At 37.5% G+C, this 20,785-nt stretch overlaps 1 protein-coding gene and 1 long non-coding RNA gene across 8 annotated transcripts in view; one reads left to right on the forward strand and one right to left on the reverse strand.

Annotated features, from left to right (window-relative positions):
- LOC110838095 (TBC1 domain family member 4-like) overlaps positions 1-20,785 on the forward strand; it is a 206,942-nt gene that overhangs the window by 182,111 nt on the left and 4,046 nt on the right. For all 7 annotated transcript variants that reach the window (XM_087345284.1, XM_087345283.1, XM_087345285.1 and 4 more), the window contains 8 exons: positions 1,327-1,598; positions 4,454-4,584; positions 5,028-5,165; positions 9,295-9,456; positions 11,242-11,406; positions 12,742-12,893; positions 18,604-18,856; positions 20,026-20,195. In XM_087345284.1, coding sequence (XP_087201410.1) covers positions 1,327-1,598; positions 4,454-4,584; positions 5,028-5,165; positions 9,295-9,456; positions 11,242-11,406; positions 12,742-12,893; positions 18,604-18,856; positions 20,026-20,195 — 1,443 coding nt within the window. The remainder of the gene's footprint in view (positions 1-1,326; positions 1,599-4,453; positions 4,585-5,027; positions 5,166-9,294; positions 9,457-11,241; positions 11,407-12,741; positions 12,894-18,603; positions 18,857-20,025; positions 20,196-20,785) is intronic.
- On the reverse strand, positions 14,418-20,026 carry LOC147874548 (uncharacterized). Its single transcript, XR_015534219.1, has 2 exons — positions 19,503-20,026; positions 14,418-18,881 (listed from the first exon to the last, which is right to left on the reverse strand). It is a non-coding gene; the product is annotated as an uncharacterized LOC147874548 (long non-coding RNA).

The raw sequence follows: 20,785 nt of genomic DNA on the forward strand, positions 1-20,785 counted from the left end.
TTACAGAACACTGGCAATATATCGAGTAATCTCAAGGGTTCTAAGAGAGAATTTTGTCAAATGGTGGACTGACTCAGTTTTCAATACCTTTGCTGTTATGGCAATATAGTTAACTTGATACACTGCTTCATTACACTTTTAAGTCACACTGTAACAATTTAGGGAAACAAGATTATCAGTCAATGTTGTGTGCATTTTTAATGCCCTCAGCATCCATATTTAGGATGTGTGCAGCAGTACTTTATTGAAAACGGTGTAAATTAGAGATGAACTTCACATCTCCCAATACATTTTACCAGTTTTTATAAAGTTAGGACTGGCAGAAGATTGGTGATGACTGTCATTCATAGTGACATGAAATCTGAGTGTCAGTATATGTGTAACATTATTTGGATGACCAACAACAGTCTGTGTGATGCTGTGTGACTCCAGAGGGTAGCATACCTAGCGGACGTTCTTACGAAGATACGTGAACAAAATTTTAAGGTGTGACTATCACAGTTATCTTGGCATGTGAACAAATTTATATATAAATAAAATAAAATTTTTGAGGACAGGTACTGGTTGAAAAAAATGTTTCTGACTGTTTTCAACCATTGGATGACTTTTCTAATGATCTTGAGAGCTGGATAAGTGATGATTTTCCTTCAGATATAATTGAACATTTATGAGACCTACAAGTTGCAGTGAAGGTTTTCAGTGGTTATGAAACCTTTGTACATTCTCTGTCACAGAGAAAGGTTTGTTATTAGAAACAGATGTAAGAAGTATGACACTTCAGCAGGCTGTGGTTTTGAAAGATACATTAATAAAAATTCCTCTTGGTAACTTTTGTGTCAGTTTGAAGGAAGATTGTCCAAAAATTCCAACTGTAGCTGTGAAGAAGCTACTTTCATTTCTATGTACATATATATGTGAAACAACATTCCCAAGATAAGATCATGAACAAACTCCACCCTGCAAGGATTATTTTCAAAAGTTTATAATCAGCTATCCAGTACATTTCCTGCTTTTATGTAGTGCAAAGAATCTCTGTTACGTTCATAAATTCAACCACTGGAGCCTAATCTGAGTCATTGAATCCATTACATGCCCTTCATGTTTTCTTAGCACAATTTTAATATGAATTTCTCATATCCTTTGTGCACATTACATGTATGACCCATTTTATCCTCCTTAATTTAATCACCCAAATAGTACTAAGTTCTGAAGCTCTTTATTATGCATTTCTTTAGACCACTCTTACATAATCTTTCCAAGGTTCAGATATCTTGTCTGAAAGATAGTGCATTTTACTCATATACAGAAAACATATTGTTTTCCCAGGATCCCCCATCCTCTTCAGGGCACGCTAGCCCAACTACCCGTTCATCACCAGCTCCAACACTGGAAGTACCTGAGAACAACATAACAGACAGTGGTACCAGTGGTCTGCGACCGCGTTCTTCTACAGTGGGCACTGCAGAAGGCGAGACATTGAAACGGGAACTGCAAGAAAAGCAGTCGAATTGCAGCCTTTCTGCCAGCAACTCCCAGCAACAGTTGAATTCCGTCACTCCTCCCAATGGACAGCAGAAGACCAGTCCCATGATGAATATGTGAGTTCCTTTTGTGGTGTTGTCAATTGGTTGATAGAATTTCTTTTTTAAGTCTGTTCAAGTGTTATGTTTATATGGAACTCTTAGCTTATAAACAGTCAAACCTAATGCCTGATGAATTTAAACTACATAAATCTACATTTTGTTAATAAAATTTCTTCCACGTTATCATTAATGTGTATACCCTCATGTTTGTATTCTTCTAGAATTAGAGATGGACATTTACTTTGTTACAAATGTAATGATTGTACTGTCATGACCTGTTTGCAAGAGCCTCTTCTGTGAAAATTGGATAAAACATTTTCTTTAAAGGATTGTTTTATCGCCACTTCCTCCCTAATCTTAAATGTTTACTGATGTCACTATGCAGGAAATACAGTTATTTATATGTAATATTTGTACAGATGGAGCATCAGCAAAGATACAGTCCGTACTATAACATCTTTCTGAACCCTCATATACAAGATAGATTTTTTGTATTCTGAGATTTCTCCATTTCAGTGACAAATATTAACCTTATAATACACAAGATGAAAACTGTAACACAGTTTGGAAAATGAGAATAATTATGTCGGTGATTCTCATGCTAAATATTAAAGTCTTATTTTCAGATAATAAATATGAAAGGATCAGTAAACAATTTGGGATACAGATCTACAAAGTGTGTGACTGAAATGGATATTTGTGTGATATGAAAGTTTGCAGTGATGGACATGATTTGTGTAGTACAGGGGTCGTCAACCTTTTTATACCTACCGCCCACTTTTGTATCTTTGTTGATGGTAAAATTTCCTTACCACCCACCGGTGCCGCACATACTGCCCACCACCGTGAAAGAGGTACAGCTCGAAGACTGAATGATGGCCGGTGGTAAGCCCCCGCCCTCGTTATGCGCACTAAACTCATGCCTTTGATACGGAGCTCATTCGTTGCTCCTTCGTCCACGAGTATACTTCGAGAAGTGCCCGGTGAATTATTATCTATATCCAAGTTTTAGAGATGGAATTCAAAAGTAAATTGCAAAAGCATATTTTAAAAAGTCAAACTCGCGAAGTTGTTAGCAATGTATTCGTTATACGAAGGAAGAACCAAATTTGTAACAACGGACAAAAACCCACACCGCCCACCATGAAAGCTTGAATCGCGCACTAGTGGGCGGTACGGACCAGGTTGACGACCCCTGGTGTAGTATAATGTCTTCCTCTGATTTATGAGACAATTTGCATACTATGAGAATACATTGCTCTTGTCCTGTGAGGACGAGAATGCTGCAGGAACTGACTAAAACAGGGTTACATTTTGACGGGGTGAGGGGTGATCTGATTGAAGTGTATGTATGTATGAGAATAAGATTGCGAGGGGTTATAACACATGTCTGGAAAGAGAAATTAACTGTTGCGTGGTCTATAGGTTTGCGTTATGATAAAACATTTTAAATTCTGAAAGGGGTTAGATTCTTTCTCAGTAAAAAATACGACAGTTTCATAAGTTAGTGGATATTTTGAGCAAAGCTGGAAATTAAAATTTGTTCCTTTGATTATCTATCACCAGAAACTTCATGTTTTTTAAGCATATTTAGATATATTTATCTAGTTCTGGCATTCTCTGGTAGAATAAGAGAAGAACAGCTTCTTTCAGAGGACTGTTTGAAATATTCCAAAAAGTTTGCAAAATTAACTGTGGGAAAATATCAAGCATACTGAACAGACAGCACATTGATAGTAGTAACATATGTGATTTTATATTCTAAGAATCCAGAAACTGTCAACTAAATCGACATAGAAACAAAAGTGCACTAACCCCAATCATTCAATGCTGGAGTTCACTCCATTTCACAATAACCAAACATCAGTATATCAGATGCTTTGAGGGACATAAATTTAACCTCAAATGTTCTTCAGGACCAGACTATCTTAATCAAAAACTGTAATAATAAGTTTCAGGTTGGGGATAGAAGAGTACTTACAATAATTTTAGCTTATAGACAAAAGAAGAATAACAAATTATGGAGATGTACAAGAGTACTTAATGATGAAAACAGAACTAAACTATAATATGTGAATAAAAATTATGAGTATAAAGCCATGAAAAACAGTCTGGCTAGTATAAAGTTTTAATAATTTGTATATGCTATATTTTTATGACACTTTTAAAGAAGGAAATTATAACATATTTTGTAATTAATGTGTACATAATAAGAAGTATTAACAGATGAAGAAGTTACAGTTGTATGTTTAAAACTTTGTACCATTACTTAAGTAAAATACGTAACTGTAGGTCACCTGAAGATGTTATAAATACAGCAAAATGTGGAGTATCATCATCATCATGGACGCTACAACCCAGGGTGGGGGTGTTAGCCTTACGCCCAACCTGGAAGACCAGGCCCCCGTATTTACATCACCTGGAAGCAAGGTGGTCCAACTATACCCCCAGAATATCATACAAAAACAAAATAGATCACGTCTGTTGAAATATTTTGCTAATAGTGTTGAAAAATTAAATAATAAATGAATGTAAAATAATGTGAAATATCTAGGTAATAAGATTGTGGGTGTACACTGTCTGAAAATAAGCTTGTCAATGTGTCTGATTTGTTGATTCAGGAATTGAATAACAGTGTTATTTCGAGAGCAATCACCCACATAAATTTAGAGTAGTAGTTTAACATTTTAGAGACAGACACATGTTTAAGGTTTTAAATTCTGTTATACCTTCAAATGTTTTGCAGTATTTAACAAGCTGAAACATGGGAGATAGGAAAGAATTTTCATCGTGTATTCAACTGAAAACTGTAATTTCTCCAGATTACTTTTACACAAAGCATTGTAACAAAACATTGATTTTGTGAACAGATTCCTGAAAGTTGGCCACACCTCAAAGACATCACCAACACAGGAGCTGAATCAGGATGTGGCAAGGCAATCTGGATCATGGCGCCAAGCCATCTTCAATCGGGTGGTGACGCCTAACAAGAACCTGTCTGGTAAACTTTAGTTTACTTTCGTTTGGAATCAGCACTGGCAAATTTTTATGGCTTAAAGTATAATTTGCTTCATAACTTTTAGTGAAGATTAACTGCTGGATTTTGTCAGGACCAGACAGATTTGTTATCAGTTTCAACAAGTGATTTTGTTCTCTTATTTATTGACAAGTTGTTGCTAGTAGTGGAGTACTGTATGAGGCTTAAAATGATTCAGTCTCCTGAAATTAGACATTTCCTTCACTACAGATGCAATGGTTAAATTGAATAAATATAAATATAATACAGTAAAGTAAAGCCATCCCACTACACGCCATATAGCTCCTACTCTTTCTTTCTCTCGTCAGCATCACGCCCCGAAAATGTAAATATAGTAGCGTTATTAGACTAAGAGGCTCTGTGATTATCTGTTGTGATTCTCTCATCCGTTTGTTGTGTTCAAGCAGAGAGGGGCCTGGGGTTAATCAGTATAAAGCAACACCCGCTGAAGCGAGACAGAGAAGAACTGCGTGCTCTGTGGAAAAAAGCTATCAACCAGCAACTGCTACTTATACGGATGGAGAAGGAGAATGCGAGGCTGCGAGGTATCTGTCAGAAATATTATAATGCTTGTTTTAGAACAGAACTGTATAATAAACAGTCACAAAGGAAACAGGAAATGTGGTCAGCTGTCAATATTCACAAATTTGTTCTTCTACCTGTTTGTAATTGAGCTTCATGCAGTATACACCGTGTTTCAAAAGTAGCTTTACAACTTCTCAGGAGAATATAAATTTATTTAAAGGACATGTGCAATATTTTTAAATGCACAAATTTAGCCAAACACATCAAGTTTCACGCACAAAAACTGTAGTACGGAAATGTTGCGGCGGGTTGAAGACGACGAAGGATTTCTGGATTCAGTAATTTTCAGTGACTAAAGCACGTTCCATGTCACTGGTAAGGTCAACACCCACAACTGCAGGATTTGGGGTAGTGAAAATCCACGTGCCTTCCTGGAACATGTTCGTGACAGTCAAAAAGTTAATGTGTTTTGCGCCCTCAGCAAAGATAAAGTGTACGGCCCCTTCTTTTTCATGGAGAAGACTATTACCGGCATTGTGTATCTGGACATGCTCCAATAGTTCTTCATTCCTCAACTTGACGAAGATGACCAGGAAGGACGCATTCACTTCCAGCAAGACGGTGCACCCCCTCATTACCTCGGAGAAGTGCGCGAGTACCTCAACAACCGTTTCCCAGGTCGGTGGATTGGTCAGGCCGCACCAATAGCATGGCCACCTTGTTCCCTGGATCCAACAACTTTAGATTTTTTCTTGTGGGGATTTGTTAAAGATCGAGTGTACGTGCCACCCTTACCTGCAAATGTGGCCGAACTCCGAACTCGAATTACCGCAGCAGTTGGTGAAGTGACACCAGAGATGCTACACCGCGTGTGGCAAGATATTGACTATATATGGGATGTCTGCCGCATAACAAATGGAAGTCACATTGAACCATAAAAATGTGATGGACATAAAACTTGAAGTGTTTGACTACATTTCTATGTTCTGAAATTATATGTTTCTCCTATCAGTTCACCAATATCTCACCCTCAAGTTGTAAAGCTACTTTTGAAACACGCTGCATTATCATCAACATTATTTGAAAAATTTATTGTGATGCTTTATTTATTTTTTTAAACTTTGAACACTGCTCAGAATCTAACCAATGTGTTGTACAGTAAAATCTTGGTAAAACAAATTATTATGAACTGACAAATTATATTTATAATAATGAAATTTAATGATGGTGTAAGGCAATATAAACATATTATTAATATAACTTCAGATTAATTGTTTCTACAGACATCAATGCATTTTGCCATATAAGTGGCACGAGGAGGCCAAGGCCCAATATGGGCTGTAGAGCCATTGGATGGATGGATGAAGTGGCACATTGTGTGTTTGTAATTATATTCTCAATCATTCATTCTGCAATCCCAACATAAACAAGAGTGATCTAGCATTTACATGATTATGTATATTATCTTTTATCATCTGTGCATCAAGTTTTATGATCGGTCTAGCTGGTCATGTGTTGCAGTAGCATAGTGGTAAACTATTTCACGCTAAAGTTAAAATCCAGCTTACAGCCCCACATGATGGGAGTTCAAATCCCCTGTAATAAAGGTTATTATGCATTCTTTGCACACATGCATATACACAAAATATTTTGGTGATGTTTGTTATGAACATCATGCCATTTGGGGAGAGGAATCAGATATTTTCATTTGCTGTTTCATATCACATCTTGCTGTGACAACTGATTCTGCTTGCTCGTCACTTTTTTATCTGTCTGATGAGTCACTTTTGTGATCAAATTCATGATTATCACCAATTTCATTTCGAGTATAACCAGATTCTACTTCTGAAATATTTTGACATGCACAATTCAGAATTGGCACAATATCATCACTTGTCAATTTATTTTGCACCATATTGTGCATTTGCTACAAGGAAAATTAAAAATATTTTCATCACCATCAAACTATCAAGGAGTATGGGCCTAATGACCCATTCTGGCCTCAATCATCCAGGAATTCTTTAAAGGGCGTCCTTTATTTCTTCTTCCTATTGGTTTGTGTTTCAAAATTAGATGTGGAAATCTGTTTTGCAATGTGTAAAAATTGTCATCAGACTATTTTAATCTTGTATTGATGTCCAGATTATGGTATGTACAGAGATTTGTATGCTTGTGACATCTGGTTCATATTTTACATACTATTTAAAATAAACAGCAGTGTTTCTAATCCTGTAATGTCATTTGTCGTTGTTGCTACTTGGACATTTTAACACATTTTCAAACAGCAATGGGGTCTGGCTGCATTACACTGATATTTTATTATATCATTATTCATTATTATAAAATATTTTTCAATTCTTTTGCAGGAGATGAACATTATTTTTGTTATTCTGAAATTTTGGTTTGCAGGCATTTGTTTCCATAATTTTTTTTCGTGTCTTCCACACACTCGTGCTTTTATAAAGAAAGATAAGTAATGTTAGCAGTGTAAGTGTAAAAGTTGTGAAAAGTGGAAAGTAATATATAGTTTTTGTTTATCAGAGTTTATAACCTTATTTGCAATGATCTAATAACCTTTGTGAATATGAAGGTATACCAGCATACACAAAGAAACAGCTATTGATTAATCTAATTTCTTCTTCTGAACACCAAACTCTCTGGTACAGTAGGGCCCCGCTTTTCGGCGCTCCGCTTTATGGCGATCCGCTAATACGGCGCTCAACAGCTGAGTCAGAGAAGTGCGTCCGGCACCATTTTCTCGTCGCTGATTCAGTCTGTTTACAGCTTTTGTGCGCTCCGCGTCTCTCTGTATTTCTGGCAATTTTCCAGTTATTACAACCTGTATATTTATGTAATATTTTTGTGTTACTACAGTGTAATTACAATGGCATCTAAGGGTAGTAGCGATAAAAAGAGGAGTCGTAAGCCTCTTACTTTAAATGCCAAGTTAGAGATGATTAAACTTCGTGAACAAGGCATGTCTATGGCTTCCGAACCATCACCAAAACGAATAGGATTCGTTGAAGAGTCACATGATGAAGATGTGCCATCTCCTTCATCCTTCCTACTATAAGCATATCAGTTTTCAAATTTATATTCACCAATCACTATAAGCTGAGGACAATGTGTGTATTACTGACATTCATTTAACTTTCATATCGTTTTCTTAGGCCTAGCGCTATTGTGCACTTACTATATGATAGTGTAACATCTTATTAGGCTTTGATATGCATTTGCAAGTGAAATAAGGCAAAGATCCGCTTTTTGGCGATTTTCGCTTTACGGCGGGGGTCTGGTCCCTAACCCGCCGTATAAGCGGTGCCCTACTGTATTAGAATCGAAAGGTAACACTAAATATGATTTTAGAATCTGTCCTCAATCCAATCCACCTCTAACAACAAATAAACAAATTTAAACTCTGATAATAGGACCTAGTGATTAGGAAGTGCTCCCACTACGTCCGGAATCCAATGAAGTCCGTATTTAATGCGTTCACTCTCAGGTAGCAGAACCTAGAGGTTTAATACTGCTAACAAAAATTCTACCATTTTATCCTGTTATGTTCCAGTACGAGGCCAAGAAATAACATTTTTTCTTTGCACAGTATATTTTTAAGTTAGAATAAATGTGCAATTATTATGTTGATATTGAAATTAGAGTAGAGCGCTGATTGTTCATGGTAGTTGTGGTAGGCAAGGGCCCAGATAATCTAAAACACAGTTAATGCAGATTATATTTAATTAGCATTATCATCATCATCCGTGTAAGCAAAATAGGAACTTTCACAAGTTTGTACATATTAACATACATATTCCTATTTCAAAACATACTAAACATTCTTTTTTGAAGTCATTTTGTAAAAAAGTCCATAGATTTTGTTTTGATATTTCTGTTGGCCTTTTTTTATATACTCGCAAATTTGTAAAAAGGTCATCGTAATCAAAGTCATTTTCATTTCCCATGAAGTAAAGTGAAGATAAGAAAAATGTAATTACGCAGTCTGAGACCATGGATAAATTTGGGCCCCAGATAATCAGAGCTGTGCTGTAGTTTACTAATTTTGTATTTTATTGAATTACGAATAATAATTAACAACCACAGGATTGGTTACATCATCAGACACTGTAAAGTAACCCATTGTTTTGGCAGCCCGACAGGAGGAAGCGACAGTGAAGCGCATCAAGTTGGAATATGATGAGATAGGTTCATGTGTGCGAGAAGTAATGGAGGTGTGGGATCTCTTGGTGAGCAAGGAGAGTCGCGTCTCAACTCAGTGTGACTCCAAAATGCTGCTCCAAGCCATCAGGCAAGGTGAGACATGAGATAATAGCAGATAATGGAGAAATAGTTCAGTGACAGGATTAAAATAATTTAATCTCAGAAATAATAAAGTTAAATCTGGTGTTATACTCATTTGAAGAGGGTTGGGAAGGATTGTTATCCTACCCCTTACATAACTATGAACAGAGAGGGAACTTCACTGGCAAATATGTGGCATTTGGTAAAGTACATTAATAAAGCCAAATTGCATCTTTTATACTTAAGCATCTGTAGACTTAATAGCCACGGTGGACTAGCGGTTAGAACGCTGGCCTTGTAATCCTGGGGTCTCGGGTTCTATTCTCGGCGGTGCCCAAATTTATAACTTGTGTTGGGCAAGGCCGTGGTCTAGACAACACAGAGTTTTCCTCCGGGGGCTTCCCCGGTTTCTCCGTGGCATCCCAACAATTACTCCATTCACACACAGAAGAAGGCAATGGCAAACCACTTCTGGATCATCTGCCAAGAACGTATATGAACAGGTCCCAGTCCGAGAAAAGGATGGAAGGATCCTGTTCATATGGAACTGTCGTCAGACAGAACACTAAATAATAATAAGATGAGGTGGTCTAGCGGTTAGAACGCTGGCCTTGTAATCCTGGGGTCTCGGGTTCGACTCCCGGCGGTGCCCGAATTTATAACTTGTGTTGGGCAAGGCCGTGGTCTAGGCAACACGGAGTTTTCCTCCGTGGCATCCCAACAATTACTCCATTCACACACAGAAGAAGGCAATGGCAAACCACTTCTGGATCATCTGCCAAGAACGTATATGAACAGGTCCCAGTCCGAGAAAAGGATGGAAGGATCCTGTTCATATGGACCTGTCGTCAGACAGAACACTAAATAATAATAATAAGACTTAACATTATATTGTGTTGTATTTCTTAATACTGCTGCTTTGTATTTGAGGAGTTACTGGTTTCAATACCAGCCTGTTATTTTTAGTGTTTTTTCTTGTACTGTTGAAGGAGACATCACATTGGTGTTTTAAAATAAGCCATGACCAATTCTTTCATGTAACATACCATTCGTAATCACCTTATTTCACAATACAAGATGATTATAAATATTCTTTTCACTTTTAAAAATGTTTTTAAAAAGGTAAGCTATGCACAATAATGAAATTTGTAGAGCATGAATAAAAACTCTTGAGTTTTGAGGTCAGTTACCTAATTTCAATTTGAGCCCAGCTGGTGATTCTACTTGTGTCAAAATGATTGTCATTCTCATTCCAAACATTGCACATTTGCACATACATCATCATCTCAGATGTGAATTTTGAGGTCATTTTGGTTTTGAATTATTGGTGTAGGGGTAGACAGTCTGTCGAACACCCCCCCTTCCCACAAAAAAAAAATTGCAGGGACCTAGGGGCAAACAGCTGTTCAGAAATTGTCACACTACAATGAAAATGAAATGTGTTACCATGGGCAATATATGAATGCATTTCACATTCTGTTCACAGTTATTTTAGAAACAGGCTTGTATGAAGCATAAGTGGATGGTTCGGCAGGTGAGTTTAGCCCAGACTCTCTTCGAAACCATCTCTGCATTGCCTTCATTGATAGGATTTCATGAAACCACAACATACAGTTCATACTTAAGGTCTACATCCTGAAAATGTTATTATTGAGCGTACGATTTTTTTTAGAATAAAATGTTTAAAAGTGCAAAGATAATTCATAATCACTCTTTGTATCACCTCTGCATAATAAATTTGTTAGGGGCTTTCTTACTAAAGTGTTTAATTTCACAAGATTGTTGATATTTTTGCAGGAGTTCCACGCAGCAAACGTGGGGATGTTTGGCACTTCCTGGCAGAGCAGTACTGTCTGAAAGTTGCTCCAATAGATACAAGCAAGTTCCCTAACTATCACGTCCCGTACGATAACCTGCTACGACAACTCACCTCCCATCAGCATGCCATCCTTATAGACTTAGGTGAGACAGTTTGTACTTCATCCAGGCTCATATGGGCCTCATTTGTAGCCATTGCCCTTTCATTACTCACCTCAAGTCTCTGACTGAGCAGTGATAATGTTTCATTAATGGATTCATAGTCAACTAAACTGTGTTGGTAATTTTCAGCTGTTGACCTATTGAAATCCAAAATTTAAAACTAAACTTTAAGGGCCAGTGCACACGTAAGACTTAACTGTCGGTTGACTGTTCTGTCGTCGGCTGAAGCATACGACACATAAACGACACGACAGTTCAGTCCATGAGCATGCGTACACGTACGACTAAACAGTCGTTCTTTTGCTCTCTTTTGTTCCACATTCTTCGCTCTATGCTCGCCGAGTACAGAAGTCAAGAATGTTGCAAGAAGAGAATATCGAACAATTAATTGAAGAGGTAGAAAGACGCCCTGCTCTTTATGACAAGAAATTGAAAGATTATGCAAACATCAATGTTAAAAAAGTACTTTGGCAAGAGATTTGTTCAGTCGTGCCAGTCTTTCTTTAGGTGAAATAGCGAGACGCATATCCGTATCTTGATAGGTTATACTCGGTCTCAGCAATAATAGAAGTTCATCAAAACTTTGTGTACTCATGCGAAAATATGAAAAGAATTTTGCAAGATAATTCTGTAATGTTTCGTACATAGTATGGAATTTTCCTTTGAACAGTCTCTCACTGTGTAATGGATGCACCCAGTAATTCCTTTTCCTCCTTTTATTGAGGCGTATCACAAGTGCACGTACTATAGCAGTTTCAACAAAATCCATGTTTGACAATCGTCTACTGTCTGCAAATGCTCTCACGAAATGAAAGGCAGAACGACTGAAAAGTCGTTCGTCTGCGCGCTTTCATATAATTCGAAGGGCCAACGACAGTTGGTAGACAGAAAAGTCCGGGGTTGTCGGTAGAGGTAACCGACTGCCAGTCGTGTCGTAACAGTGTGCGCATCTCTATATGTTCTTAAGGGCTTTGTGCGAACGTCGAAACAGTCGTCTGACTGTTTGTCTTACGTGTGCGGTAGCCCTAACTGGACCTAAAGTATGGTAGTTGAGTTTCCTATGCACTAGATATAATTCTTATGCTTCAATGACTTTGTCACTGCAGCATAATTTTTGACTGAGGTGCACCATGTAGAGATGAGGTTTGCATTATAGTAGGAGATGCTTTATGAAACACGCCCTACCCCTTATTCTCCTGAATTTGTTCATTGTGCCCCTATTAGGAACCAAAATCTAGATATAACCTGTTATTTCAATTACTGAGTTGTTATGGTTTTACATAGAATTATGTAATTATGTCATGTAATGCTGTGCAGGTCGTACTTTTCCCAACCACACGTACTTCTCATCTCCACTGGGACCTGGACAACTAGCTCTCTTCAACCTGCTGAAGGCGTACTCGCTACTGGATCCTGAGGTTGGGTACTGCCAGGGACTGAGCTTTGTAGCTGGAGTACTGCTCTTACACGTGAGTGACTTAAGTCATGACTGGTTTGTGATACAGGACATACAAGTATATCTGTTCTATGCAATTTTCAATGTGTTTTTTTCCACAAAAAGACATAATTTGATTACATAAAATTTTATGAGATTTAGCCTATTCAACTGGGCTAGTTATTAATATTGAACAATGATTTGACCTATTCAGGTCTTTTGATGCATGAGATATTTACATCTCTTCTGATGCTGACCCATGGACATTGTGAGAACATTTTATTACACAGGATATGTAGTGAAAGCCCCATTGGCATATTTCTGTGTATATGGAGAGTCATTTAAATGAGAGGTTAAATTCAGGCCAGAAATCTTGGCATTAGTACAACCAAAATCACGGTAGTACACGTCTTCCATGCCAGATGGAGTGATTATGATAGTGGCTGATGTATGAGCACAAGGATGCCTGAACTTAATTGATTATTAACTGTTGTAAATGTTTTGAACATGAGTCGGGATAGCTGAGTCAGTATAGTGACTAGCTACGGGTTCTATCCTCGATAGGGGCAGAGGATTTTTCCTGTAGCCTCTGCGTCCAGACCAGCTCTGGGGCTCACCCAGTCTCCTATCCAATGGGTACTGGGGTCCTTTGCCGGGGGTAAAGGGCGGCTGGGGCGTTATGCTGACCGCTCACCCCCCCAGCTAGCTAGTGCCGAGGTCAAGAATGAGTAGGAGCTGTACCTCCTCTCCCCCCCCCAAACGACCTACATGGCGTGTGGCGGAACAGCTTTACTTTTACTTTGCTTAAATGTTTTAAACAGGGGCAGTGCATTCTCATTGGTTGCTGGAGCTAATCCCACTTTATTTTCGGAGACTGAGATATGTATACTTGGTGCTGGAATGGATAATTGTAGCTGCGGTGTCCTGACAATGAAAAGCCAGTAATAATGGGACTGGTTGAGGGCTGTTCAAAACTAGCCCCTTCTAGGGCTTTGGTGTTGAATAACATTAATAGGTATATAAAATCTAAAACTTCTTGACGATGGTGAAGAGTCAATTGAATAAAAATTTACTTGGATATTATCCATCGTCTAGTAATAAAACGTAAAACGACGTTTCGGAGATGGGGCTCTATCTCCGTCTTCAGGTTCCTACTCAGTTGGGCCCACATCTCTCAAGAAATCCAAGGTGGGCATCGAGTTTCGAATTAATATTCATGTGTATTTATTCCCACCTTTTGTGAGTTTTTGTTTTTTTGGCTTTATCGTGTTTATGAATTTTGTTTTCTACTATCTATTCTTTTACGTCCCACGGATGGAAGGTGTGGTTATGCCTTTTTATTCTGGGACTTTCACTTTTTAATTTGTCCGGAGATAGGGATTAGCTGTATCTAGTGGGCCCAACTGAGTAGGAACCTGAAGACGGAGATAGAGCCCCATCTCCGAAACGTCGTTTTACGTTTTATTACTAGACGATGGATAATATCCAAGTAAATTTTTATTCAATTAACATTAATAGGATTCTTAATGTGCATGCTGGGAACATTTAAATAGGTGAACAGCATAAATGCAGTACTTTACTAAAGTTCCTATAAAAACAAACAGCTTCAGAATTTGAAAGCAAGAAATTAACACTGTGTTCAACAAATAATACAGTAAAGTCATGATTATCCAGGATAATGAAAAGGATAAAATACATGAATAGTTAAAAAAACGTGGATAATCTGAAATATTTTGTTTGGTGTATTCAAGAAACTTCACAAATTAATTTTATTCTTACACAACTGATGTTCATTTTGGGAAACACTTTGTAATGGTCATGTGTTTCTATGAACCATTAAGACTCCTCCTCATGGCAGTATAAATTTTCCTGGTGGCTGTAATGTCACTGTACTCAAACCCTCTCTGACCTATTTAGTCTAGTAACTTGTCAACACATGGTATTGCCATGTTGTGACTGGTGTACATACTACATTTTCCTCTTATCCCTTTTATTCTGTGGCAGCATTGACAATGTCTGTGTCTGATATGTGCTGGAAGCCCAGTTCACATGCTTCACTTTGTAGCCATTATTAATCGTTACCTTCATCAGCGTTTTCAAAACTTCTTATAGGACACACTGTGTCAAGAAATCTGGACTTCCAGATTTGTTCATTAGGAAAACTCTGAAAATCATCTTCTTCTAGATATCGAACAAGTTTCTCCATGATCAAACCATTGTTACTGGACTCATGAAGGACCACGCACAAGAAATGCCACATGTAGAATCAAATACATAATTTTATTCTGTATTTGTATTATGTTGTCATCTTCATTGGCGAGAGTTCTGAGAATGTCAGCCAAGTAGCATTGTTTCACGGATGTAATCACTCGGTATCCGTCTCATAATATTTGTTTAACTTTGTTGCTGATTCTTAGTTTTCAGCTTTCTCAATTAATTTGAGTTTTTGTTTTACTGCCAGTACCATTTTCATATATTTTTAAGCAATTTTACATAAGATCCAAAAGTGTTAATTTTCATTTAACTCAGGCTTTTGTTTTAGTGTCTTTGCCATTCTCTTATATCTTTAAGCCATTCTTCGTAGGATCAAAATGTGTTACCTGTCACTTACCTAACTTACGCAAGATACAGCATAATATTCAATTTAATATTTAAAAAGGACCCAGCACCTGTAGCATCCCAGAGAAAAGATATTGTTCAACCATATCACTTATAGACTCCCAAAACCAACCCCTCTACATCCTAAAGCAGACATTATGGCGTGGAAAAATGTTGTAAGCCAAATTTACATCCTGCAAATGTCGTTGAGGACCTGGGAAAGCTTGGTAAAGGCCTTACCAAGCAAGATCATGTTGTTATAGAGGGAGTGAGGGCCAGGTAACAGCCTGGATAGAAATTGCTATTACTCTGTAGAAAAGAATGTCAGCTTCTCCCAAGAGGACAACCAACACAAATGTCAACATCTTCAAGCCATGGATGAACAGGGGGGTTAGGAGACTGAATCTTTGGCTCGATCAGACTCTGATGCGGCATAATATGGCTCACATTGTTGTCAATGACGCAACTTCTTTTGTGAGAGATGACCACACAACACATGACCTATGCTTAAATTCTCGAGGCATTTACATTTTTATGGCATTCAAGGAATAGCTTCAAAATGGTTCAGATCCTCTCTAACAGATAAAAAACAAATAAAATAAAATAACCTAAATACAGTCAGAATTTTTTCTCAAACTGGGGAACAGTAAACATGGAGTTCCCCAATAGGAAATTCTAAGGCCCTTGCTTTTCGTAATAAACATAAATGACCTTCCACCAATAATAAATACTGTAAATGTTTGCTGATGACACAAGTGTCATCATTTCTAGTAAAGATTTTAAAGACTTTTGTGCAACATCAAACATATTCCTCTCTCATAATAAATGGTTTGCTGCTAATATGCTGGCCCTAAATCTATGTGAAACAAATGTTATAACATTTATAACTGATAACTCACCAAAGTATATATTTAAGTATTGGTTATATTGGAAAATACATGCAAGAAAGAGTCTATAAATATGAAGTTCCTGGATTTACAAATTGATATTCACTTGAATTTGACAAATTACATTGATAACCTGATACCTAAGTTAAGCGGAGAAATATGCAGTTAGATTTACGTTTCATGCCAGCAAAACTGACACACTCAGATCAGAATATTTTGCCTATTTTTACGCTGTCATGAAGTATGGAATAATTTTAGGGGGAAATTCATCAAACAGCAAAAAGATATTCACTTTACAAAAGACCAATTGTTATATTCATGGCTGATGTCAAACCTGTAAATTCATCTAAAGTCTCTTTAAAGGGTTGGAGATCTTAGCTCTTCCACGTGAATACATATTTTTGTTCATGTACTTTATTGTAAATAACCAAGAGCAGTTTCAAATTAATTATGTTATGCACAGTGTCAACACATAGAATAAGAATTTGCCAACCTCTCAAGCTTTCAGAAGAGTGCATATTATGCAGGGATCAAAATTTTCAACAGTCTACCATCAAGTCTCACAAGTCCCAGGATTATGGGTGGTACTCATCGTAGCTGCAGTGAAGACACAAAAATTTGTGACACCATGAACATCTAATGAATGTAACCCAGAAGACAGCCATCATTTTATTATTCAAACTTCTTTAATGAAACTTTCATTGGAAGTGTAAGGGCTTTGTATGGATGGTGTGACCATGTTTAAATGGCAGAGCTGATATTCTAAACACTAAGTGAAAAACACATGGTTTGACTCGTAGTTCATGTCGCAAGATGCATTGACTATAGGGAGCCAAAATACATGATAGATTACAGTGGTATACTGTGTCACACTTTGGGAAAGATATAAGACAGCATTGCCATCTTAAGGAGCTGAGACATATTTCCTCTTGTTAAATACATTGATATTAATAAATTCTGTGCATTTTCTTTCGTTAATTCCCTCTTAATTTTAAAAGTATAAAATATACATACCTAATAATGCACTTACATAAATGACTACAATGTTCATAAATCATGAAAATGTTTTTGTTGCTATGCATATTTCAGTGGCTTATAAAAATATGGACACTTTAATAAAGAAGGAAAGCAAGGAGAAAAATCAAATACATCTATTTAGGTTATGGCTGTCCTTTTAAATCCTTCCCAATACTAACACATATAATGTAAGATTTGAGGTTTTCACAGCGATGAGTATGAAGATTTCTGTCTTCTGGGTTGTTGCGCTGTGTAGTCTGGTCGATGTTAACTGACGTTTCTGAGGTCATACTGCCTCCGTCATCAGGGCGATGAGTATGAAGATATCTGTCTTCTGGGTTGTTGCGCTGTGTAGTCTGGTCGATGTTTACCAACGTTTCAGAGGTCATACTGCCTCCGTCATCAGGGCGATGAGTATGAAGATATCTGTCTTCTGGGTTGTTGCGCTGTGTAGTCTGGTCGATGTTTACCAATGTTTCGGAGGTCATACTGCCTCCGTCATCAGGGCGATGAGTATGAAGATTTCTGTCTTCTGGGTTGTTGCGCCGTGTAGTCTGGTCGATGTTAACCAACGTTTCAGAGGTCTTACTGCCTCCGTCATCAGGGCGATGAGTATGAAGATTTCTGTCTTCTGGGTTGTTGTGCTGTGTAGTCTGGTAGATGTTTACCAACGTTTCAGAGGTCATACTGCCTCCATCATCAGGGCGATTCATCGCAACAACCCAGAAGACAGAAATCTTAACACACACAAAGCTACACCCAGAGTGTCTTCAAAGGGTTAACCAGTGGTGTGTAGGCACAGAATTATTGGTAGTGGTTTATAGATAGCTTGCTCCCCTGACCTCAGCTTATGTGAGTTTAATTTATGGGGAACACTAAAACAAAAAGATCACACCTAAAAATTTCATAATATCGAAGAAGTGGAAATATACAAATGGAAGTTTTCCTAGAAGAACGTCAATATGTCAACGTAAACATTATATGGAGGAGCCAGTAATGTATGCATTACAACAAAGGACATTTGTATACATCTACTTTAATCAGTGTGAATTTCTTTAATGGTTTTAGGCTTTAGATTTGTCAGTTCTGCCAGTAGTCCAAATCTCTGCAGACGAACATCCAACTCTCCCACCTGAAATATTCACTGATTAACAGAATGCTTGGAAGTAATGTCACTGTATTTTCTATGCAGTTTTGTATAAATATATCTATGAATTTCAAAATTTTTCTCCCTTATTGCAGATGTCTGAAGAATCGGCCTTCTTCTTGCTTCGTCATCTGATGTTCCGACGAGGTTTACGACGTCAGTACCTCCCTGACATGGCAGCACTGCAGGTGCAGTTGTACCAGCTGTCACGTCTCCTACATGACCAGCACCTTGAACTGTATGTCCACTTTGACAAACATGAAGTGGCCCCCACCCTGTATGCAGCTCCATGGATACTGACTCTGTTTGCCTCACAGTTCCCACTTGGCTTTGTTACCAGGGTTTTTGGTAGGTGTCTTGTGTTCTGTAGTGTCTGTGCATAAAACAAAGACTCTTGCTTAAACTCATTCTTAAAGGATCTTCATAAGCATCTTATGGCTGGTTATTCCCTGTTATAGAACCCATCACTGTCATCACAAAAACTCATTATTATATCCTAATTTAAATTTAACATGACAGCTCTGGTTATTCACAATTATCAGCAAATTAAGCTAAATCAAAGCTGAACTTTAAAACTAATTTAGATTGAGTTAATAAATTTCCTCCACTCCATATCCAGTGGTTAATACAGTCATAATTGTGACTTGCAAACTGATTCTTTGAGTAAGGCGAGATTGGCGTTAAAAGCTGAAATATTTTTACATTGCACATGCAACCATCTGTTTTCTGAACCTTATCCTCGGTGCTTTGGCCATATATGTGAATCTGTTCAGTTCTGTGGTTGTGAAATTCGTGACAAGCCGAAGTACCTCCACTTTTTCACTGAGCAGATCCTCGACAAAATTCTCAGATATAATCCTGTAATAAACCATGTAAATGCCCCCAAATTCTTTCTCATGCACTGCATATAATCAGCGTTTTATATCTTGCTTGTGTGTTGAATTATTTTTATAAACTGCATGGGTTCTGCATTGTCAAATTATAGGATGATTACCAAACATCATAGTTGAGTGGTTAGCACTCCTGCTTCATATTTGGGAGATCCCAGGTTCAAATCTTGGCTTTGGGTTTGGTTGTCCAGACTGAGGTTTTTTGTTCTTTTCCTTGGTCCCTACAGGCAGATGCCAGGATGATACCTTAAATTAAGCCATGACCACTTCCTTTTCCACTCATTATTCACCATCATCCTCTCATTTGATGCTACTGAGCTACTGAAAGCATTATTAAATAAAATATAAATAAATAGGATGTTAATGAATTAAGGAGGCATTCCTTTATTTACCTGTAGATGGCGAGGAATACCATGAAGATTAGCAACATAAACTGACCTCTGGCCTGAGATTGTAATTCATGACCTCTCAGATTAGAATGGTTAATCTGTACTTTGGCTGAATGGATGTTAAACAAATTTTATGTTGAAGTCCACACTGGAATTCACTTACCAAATCTGTTCATTTGAATAATCTGGAGTACCACTTTATATGAAGCTTCAAGTAATGTACTTTCTTTTCCCTCAGATCTGTTGTTTCTAGAGAACGCAGAAGTTGTGTTCCGAGTGGCGCTAGCTCTGCTGGGGGAACACAAGGATGGACTTTTGGCATGTGACAGCTTTGAGGAGATCATGGAGTACCTTAAAAATGTAGTACCAACAGTAGACAAGAAAATACTGGATAAAGTGATGAAACAGGTAGTGCCAGAATGTTGGACTCTGGCTGCCCTAACTGTAGGATATTTGTCCTAACATTTTCTGCACGAGATTTACTGCACTGTGTTGCAGTGTAAATAATTCAAAATCTGTGCATGTGGAAACTCATGATGGTTTAAGGAATTATCAGTAATGAGAATGTTTGAAATGTTGATAAATGTAAGGACATATCCTTTGAGACCAGCTACACCAGTCCAAAAGAAATTTAAATTAAAAGAAAAATTTACTAAAAAAATTATAACACGAATCAAACCATATCCACCCACGTGGTCATTGTTCCTGTCAGCAACCATTTTGTCTGATTTTCGTACACGTTAACCCATTATGTTATCCATGATTGAGTGCTTGATTGGTTGCTTTGAAATTAAACAGTACTGCTTTTTGACAACTTTCAACAAATTAATGGAATTTTAAACCTACAAAATTCATATAAACAGAACTTTAATTGAAACTACATTTTGGTAGGTGCATTTTCTCCACACCAAATGCAAATGGTTATTCTGCCATGATGCAGGCTCTTGGAATTAGGTAACAGCATTTGCTTCAGTACAGAAGTAATTGTACAACCACAA

The sequence above is a fragment of the Zootermopsis nevadensis genome, unplaced genomic scaffold (assembly GCF_977971745.1).
Source record: "Zootermopsis nevadensis isolate Lab colony 2312 unplaced genomic scaffold, Znev_1.0 Znev_ptg000008l, whole genome shotgun sequence".
NCBI lineage: Eukaryota > Metazoa > Arthropoda > Insecta > Blattodea > Termopsidae > Zootermopsis > Zootermopsis nevadensis.